The sequence below is a fragment of the Schistocerca cancellata genome, chromosome 12 (genome assembly GCF_023864275.1).
Source record: "Schistocerca cancellata isolate TAMUIC-IGC-003103 chromosome 12, iqSchCanc2.1, whole genome shotgun sequence".
Taxonomy (NCBI): domain Eukaryota; kingdom Metazoa; phylum Arthropoda; class Insecta; order Orthoptera; family Acrididae; genus Schistocerca; species Schistocerca cancellata.
The window spans coordinates 11,674,245-11,682,128 of NC_064637.1; the positions used below are offsets into that span (position 1 = coordinate 11,674,245).

General features: G+C 42.3%; 1 protein-coding gene across 1 annotated transcript in view; it reads left to right on the top strand.

The window, feature by feature from the left end:
* LOC126109820 (transcriptional activator cubitus interruptus-like) overlaps positions 1 to 6,066 on the top strand; it is a gene marked incomplete at its 5' end in the record, with an annotated part of 124,241 nt that extends 118,175 nt beyond the window's left edge. The window contains 2 exons of the mRNA XM_049914878.1: positions 579 to 1,058; positions 4,092 to 6,066. Of these exons, the coding sequence (XP_049770835.1) occupies positions 579 to 1,058; positions 4,092 to 4,556 (945 nt within the window). The remainder of the gene's footprint in view (positions 1 to 578; positions 1,059 to 4,091) is intronic.
* Between the last annotated feature and the right edge of the window lie 1,818 nt (positions 6,067 to 7,884).

The following is a 7,884-nucleotide window of genomic DNA, read 5'->3' on the forward strand; positions in this document are numbered from 1 at the left end:
CAGGCAAAAGGATGTGGGTTTTAAGGGAGAGGGTAAGGAGTTATTCCAATCATGGGAGCTGAAAAACTTACCTTAGGGGAAAAAAAAGGACAGGTACACACACACACACACACACACACACACACACACACACACACACATATATATCCATCCGCACATATACAGACTCAAGCAGACATATGTAAAGGCAAATAGTTTGGGCAGAGATGTCAGTCGAGGCATCTTTGTTTTTAGATACAAACAAATCATTGTATTAATATATGCATTGTGTGACAAAATGTGGATTGGGGGACTTCAGTACAATGACTCTCGTTCTGTGCCTAAGGATTCACACTGTGTCTCTCGCAAGTCACACTGCGCACTTACTGTAGAGATATTTTTGTAACAAAATGTTCAGATCACAGATTTTGGGTTGCTAATTGCCCTCATTAGAAGCACGTTTTGTTGACATAAGCGGTCTATACAAAGGTAAAAATTCTTCCTCTTACCGTTTCTAGTCTCGAAAGACTTGACACGGTAAAAATAATTTCCGAGCACCAGAAAGATTCCTCTCCTTCATGTGACGACACTTTTTGCAGTCACAGGTGAATCAGAGCGGGGGCGGACTCGACCAGCAGCCGCTGGCCAGCCCGGCCGCAGGCACAGCCGCCCCCGCGGGTCCGGGCCCCGGCGCATGGCAGCAGGGGGCGGCGCAGCCCCTGCGGGTGCCGCCGACCGCCGCGGCTCTGCCCGCCTCCGGCCCCGCCCCCTGCGGCTACGGAGCCGCTGGTCCCGCCTCCCAGTACCACCCCCACTCCCAGTACGGGGGAACCCACGTGCCTTGCTCGTACCGGCAGCAGTACGGTGCGCCGCCGCCGCCACCGCAGCACCACCCGCACTCCCACCAACCGCCGCAGCTGCAGCCGCAACCACAACCGCCGTGCTGCGGCAGCTGCAGGCAGGCCCACCACCCGCCGCCGCAGGTGCAGCCGCAGGTGCAGCAGTCGTCCGACAGCTGGTCCGGCTACTCGCAGCAGGGCGCGGCGTCGCTCCAGTTCCAACAGAGGAGCCTCGGCCAGGTACGCTACGCTCTCCCTCCCGCTCGCAGTGCCTCCTGCGGCCGTGTCGTAGGGGAGCTGAGGGAACACTGGTTTGACTTTTTAATTATTAGAACTCTGACGGTGACTGTTTGGCAAAGAAGAAGGCACCGTCAGGGAAATGCAATAGGACCATTCTTCTTCTCAATACGAGGTATCGGAAGGAGAGGTAGGTGATGTGATGGATGACGGTATTAACGATCCTGCATAAAAAAGAGAATAGTTTGGACGTATGTCCTATTCTGAACGGTTTCCGAGATTTGACAAATAATGTCACTTTTGTATGTTTTACTCAAATAACACAAAACGTACACCCTCCAGGGAAAACGTATAAGAGTAAAAAATTAAACTACATTAAATATGTACAAAAAAGTCATTCATTTTTTCTCTAGAACCAATAGTTTGCACGAAGAAAATGAGAGAATATTGAAAATCTCACACTCTGCGCTCACTCAGTTTTCGTAGGCCAGTTTCAAGTAGTTTTCCAATTTGGTAGACTACTTGTGTCCCGTATCAATTGTTCTTCCCAATTTCCTCTACACTACTGTGGTATGTTGCAAATAATGACAATGTTTGAATAAGAGATAAAATAAGTAACAGTGTACATTAAATGCCTTCTATCTTGTAAACTGTTCGGAATGGCTGTATGTCCGCATGAATTTTTTCTTCGGAATCACTGATACCCCTGTCCCTCAAAACCTGTGCCTTTCCTCCTGACTCACCCCGAATACAGGAAGAGAGTGACAGACAGGACGAGCGACAATCTGTGACAGTTTGCCGATGATGCCGTAATGCACTGAAAACCGTTGTCATTAAGGGGCTGCAGGATAATGCACATTAGCGAGCCTAGAATTTCTGTCGGGTGTGAAGGAAGGCGAGTTGTTCTAAATGTAGAATAATTTAAGTTAATGCAGATGAGTAAAAAAGGCCAACCTGTAGGGTTTAAATATAGTATTAGTCGTGCATTAGTGGTCCGTTAAATATCTAGTCGTAACGTTGCAAAGCAGCGTGACGTGGAATGAGGATGTACGGCCAGTTGTAGGAAAGGCAAATTGTTGACTTCGGTTTATTGGGAGAATATAGGGGAAGTGAATCTCATCTGTAATGGAGGTCACATATAGAACACTTAGAGAACCCATTCTTCAGTGTCGCTCTAGTGTTTGGGATCTCCAGTAGTCCAGATTAAAGTAAGCCGTCAAATCAATTCGGAGACGAGCAGTCAACACACAAGTGTTTGGGAAGCGAGCATGTCGACTGTGGCCTGAGGGTGGTACCGTCTATCGAAACCCATAGCTGGTAGGCAAAATAAATAAACTGCGACTGTAAACACAAAATATACTTTTTCAGTGCTCTGTTGGTTGCTGTTCCACCAGCAGTATGTTAGGAATATGTTAAATAATCAAACAAGCAGAACCGTGCTCACCTCTGAAATGGATGTGATTTTAGTAGTAGTTATGGTGCTGAGTGTGTGTCTGTACACGAGTGCATGTATTTGCTCGCATCTCTAAATCTGAAGAAGGACTCTGTCTGACAGTTTAGTCTACTTTTAAATGTGTGCCTGCTGCTCACTGCCTCATGTAGTTGGTGTGTGACTTTTATGTTATTGCCAATACTAACTATGAGTTCTAAGTACAAGAAGACCCGCATTTTATACTTTTCAGCTGACTGACCGAGATATGTGTAAAATGCTGGAAAGTGTAAAATAATGGATAGCATAGGAAACACGACAAGCAGTAGATGTCGTGGCTATTGTTCTCTGTTATAAAGACTGCCAACTTAAGTGTTTTAAACAATATTGTATTAAAAGTTTTATTTACCTGTATTTTATAATGATTATCAATAATAAATTGTGCATTAGAACACGAATATCTTTTTAATGTGGTTTCACGAAATACTTTTCCCTCTTTGTTTCATTTACACCGTCGGACACGATCATAATGAAAAAGTAAATGCCCTTTTGTGTGTGTCAGCACTCACTCGGGCACTGCCTTCGTGATAATCACAGAGCCTGTTTCCCTCTTCATCCCAGTTATGTCCAATGCTGTAAATAAAACACATTAAAAATATATCTGTGTTCTAATGTGAGACTTATTGTTGAGAATCATTATAAAATTACAATAGATAAGACCTGCAACAAATGTGGGTTCAAATATTAAAGTCGGCAGTCTTTGTAAACAGAGAGCAATAGACACGAAATCTACAGCTTGTTGTTGACAAGGAGGTGATTCGGTTCAGAAGGTGGAAATTGCCGTCACGTTACAGAGCATCGAGAGGAGAAGCGTTTACCTCCGTCATCGGGTCGTACTGACCTAAGACTGTACGCCTCGCACGGATTCGTGTATTTCACTCAGAAGTAACGATTCGCGAAAGCACATTATAGAGACAGATGTCTTTAATAGTGATATTTATTTGTGTAAATGACTGTCAAATTAAATTAAATCTGTTATAATACAATACAGTGAGCAGAAAGAAGCTGATTAGTAGAGTCTCTGTCACCAGATTATCACTGAGGCAGTGACTCAGAATACTTTCCCACCGTTCAAAACACTGTGGACCTGGAATACGGGCAGCCGTGAACCGACATTCCGTCAGTGAAAATCTTACTTACTGCGCTAACGCTGTGTTATACGCTCTATAACTTTGAGTGTAGCTCGCGTTTTCCACTTTGTCTGAAGGCAGCCTTTGAGTGGGAATATGATCCACTTTTTGCAGAAATCTGTGTGAAAATCAATCTTAAGATTGTGATAATATCAGAGGAAACTCAAAATGCGGGAAGTGTTTCAACACAGAACTGCAAGTGACGAGAAAACATTATATTGAGAAAATAGGGACTTCTGTCAGCACTGACAAAAACACACGTGAAATGCGGGAATGTAAAAACGGGGTTATACTGTAAGTGGAGATCTAATAGGCTAACATTTCAGCTCCATAGCTCGAGGCGGTGACCTCGAGGTAATGTTTTTTGTATTTTCTCATCATCGATTTGGTTCTCACAACCTGTTTCTCATCCTGCAGCAGCAGCAGCAGCATCATCGGAGTCCGGCATTCCCACCCGCTCCCAGCTCTGTCCGGTCGGCTGGCTGTGCGCCGTCGTCCTACGCTTCACCCGCACCCCAGCCTCCGGCACCCCCCTGCGAGATCCAGTGCCGCGACATCAGCCAGTCGTCCCCGGGTGCCCCCAGCCCCGGGTACCGCGGTATGCGCCACGAGGCGTACCAGCGTACGCTCGAGTACGTGCAACAGTGCCAGACGTGGGGCGGGGGCGGGGGCGGCCGGGGTGGGGGCGGTGGGGACGCCGGGGTCGTCTCCAGTACGACGCAGCTCGTCCCGTCCCCTGCCGCGCCACCCCAGGGCGGCCCCGTCGTGCCGGAGGAAACGGCCAAGCCTGCACCGCCCACCTCCAACATGGTCGTCAATGACCTCACTTCGTCACTCACTTCGTTGCTGGAAGAGAACAGGTTTTTGCAGATGATACAGTGATGCGGCTCAGTTTGTCCCGTGTAACCTGTTGGAGGATGCCGTGTGATACGAGGACGTAGTGTGAGCGAGTTTGTAGCGACGTGAGGTGCTGAAAATATGCCTCGAATATTACGAGAGATAATGAGTGAATTGTGCTGAAACAGTGATTTTGACACACGTCTTTTGCTTTTGATGGCAGTGCTCTTATGACTGCACAAAGTGAGAACAAATACTAAATGTACATTTACTAAAGGCATGACCGATGCACCTGTATTTGGGCTGGTAGAAAAGTTACGTCGTATCGATGATCAGAAACATTCGTACTTACACTTATCGGTGTTAAAATCCACTCCTAAACCGTAAGATGATACGATGTGCTTTGTGCAACTATTTCTGTTGTTTATAAATTGATACGGACATGAACAATTTAATACAGAACATTATAAACATTTCATTGACAGTGACATAGGGCTTGTACAGTGAGAACAATAAACTGTAGCCAAAATACTAGGCTATTGCAAATGCTACTCACTGAATTGTGGTTATTAATTCTTGGTACAAAGTGTGTTGCAGCCAAATAAACTTTGGAGCATATGCTCAAATTTTGCATTAAAAATTGCTGCCACTAGCACTAATGAGACAATACAGTTGATGTAATTTAAAATTGCAATATATTTTTCCTAACTGATAAACGATTATAAAAATAATTCTGAAATGCATGCAGCATTGCAGTTTGTTTACTTTAGATTTAATGTTTGAAGAGATTGTTATACCTGATTAGTGAGCTAAGTGTAATTTTATTTCAGCATAAAGCCAGAAATCCTCAAGCTAAATGTGTATGTCAAATAAGTTAAAAATACTATATGTGCTTTTCAATTTGGTTTTGATATTCCTCATTCAGTTTGTTATTATTATTATTTAATGACACACCTGGGAGTAAAATACAAGTTATTCGTACAGAGAACTAATGCAAAATTGGTTATCAGAACTATTTTCCTCGGAAGGTAAGTCCTTGGCAACTTAAAAAAAAGAGAGATATTGACAAAATACTCAATGTTCTTCTATGATTTAGTTAATTACATTAATACCCTTTAATGTGGATAACTGTGAATTTATATGTGTTTTGAAAATGAATATTATATTAAATCTGTAAGAAAATACTTGGTAACAAATAAAGTGGAAAGGCCAGGGTTGTATATGTTATCCTGTTACATAGATGCCTTAAGATTTTATTCCCACCATTCTTTCATGTAAGCAGGGTCTACTATTGCAATGAAATTATGTAACCTGGTTGGATTTTAAATTTGTTTCTGCTCCTGCTGTTACTCAAGCAAGAGTGTGTATGTGTGTTATCTAAAGATGTCAATGTTATCAAGAGAACAGAAACTGCACACTATTCACACTGAGATACTGAAGTGTTGTATATTTTTTTAAAATAAAGTTGACACAGAGTAACTTAAATATGTACAGTTTTCTAAGTAAATTTTAATACAATGTGCCAGTTTTTTTTATGAAAGCAAATAAAGATATGCATTTTACAATATTACTGATTCATTATTTGATGATTTTGTGCACACAAGAAATTAGGTTATTAGCACCCACAGAGACAATTTTCATCAAACTCTCGAAATGTAGCCATTGATAACATAAAATTTTGGTTAAAGGACCATTGATTTGTTACCTATCTTTCTCTCTCGTGCACACCCACACCCACCTGCACTCCCACCCACCCACCCTCTCTCTCTCTCTCTCTCTCTCTCTCTCTCTCTCTCTCTCTCTGTTTCCTCCTTTATATAGTCACTGATGTAACTGCAACGGTGTACCCAATTAAAGAATGTAATCCTGTTTTGCACCTTATTTATGACAAGAGGAGTACAAAAATACAGATAAACACTTATGTGACAAAATTGGCTTGTTAACTATTGTTGATGACAGGTCCAGATTGTATTGAAACTGGAATAGAACAACAACTTTCTGCTCAAGTAGGTATTCGCTCAACTTTGAATACGGCATCCAAATTTTGTATAAACTGGTTGAAGAATGGTACATTTTTGTTTCAAACTCTGTCAAAGCCACAATTTCTCAACCGAAAAACAAGTATCTGCAGCTGTCCGTTCACAATTTCTATCCTACTAACTTCTAACTTCCTTGCCCTTGCACCAGCCTCTGCATAAAAAAATTACAATCAGCAAATTGTCTTACATTATTATTCATATTAACACTTTTGTAAAATTATAATCAAAAAATTTCATATTCACAAGTGAGTTCAAGTGTAATGAGCAAAATCTTTGAAACAGTTTGTTTTGTTGGATATTAGCTTGTTAGAAACTGCAAGAAGTTGGGAATTTAAGGAGATGGGACCTGGATAAACTGAAAGAACCAGAGGTTGTAGAGACTTTCAGGGAGAGTGTAAGGGAACAATTGACAGGAATGGGGAAACAAAATACAGTAGAAGAAGAATGGGTAGCTTTGAGGAATGAAATAGTGAAGACAGCAGAGGATCAAGTAGGTAAAAAGACGAGGGCTAGTAGAAATCCTTGGGTAACAGAAGAGATACTGAATTTAATTGATGAAAGGAGAAAATACCAAAATGCGGTAAATGAAGTAGGCAAAAAGGAATACAAACGTCTCAAAAATGAGATCGACATGAAGTGCATAATGGCTAAGCAGGGATGGCTAGAGGACAAATGTAAGGAGGTAGAGGCTTATCTCACTAGGGGTAAGATAGATACTGCCTACAGGAAAATTAAAGAGACCTTTGGGGAAAAGAGAACCGCTTGCATGAATGTCAAGAGCTCAGATGGAAACCCAGTTCTAAGCAAAGAAAGGAAAGCAGAAAGATGGACAATATAATGGAAATGGAAGAGGATGTAGATGAAGATGACATGGGGGATATGATACTGCGCGAAGAGTTTGACAGAGCACTGAAAAACCTGAGTTGAAACAAGGCCCCGGGAATAGACAATATTCCATCAGAACTAATGACGGCCTTGGGAGAGCCATTCCTGACAAAACTCTACCATCTGGTGAGCAAGATGTATGAGACGGGCGAAATTCCCTCAGACTTCAAGAAGAATATAATAATTCCAATCCCAAAGAAAGAAGGTGTTGACAGATGTGAAAATTACTGAACAATCAGTTTAATAAGTCACAGCTGCATAATACTAACTCGAATTCTTTACACACGAATGGAAAAACTGGTAGAAGCCAACCTCGGGGGAAGATCAGTTTGGATTCTGCGGAAATGTTGGAACACTTAAGGCAATACTGACCCTATGACTTATCTTAGAAGAAAGATTAAGGAAAGGCAAACCTACATTTCTAGCATTTTTAGGCTTAGAGAAAGCGT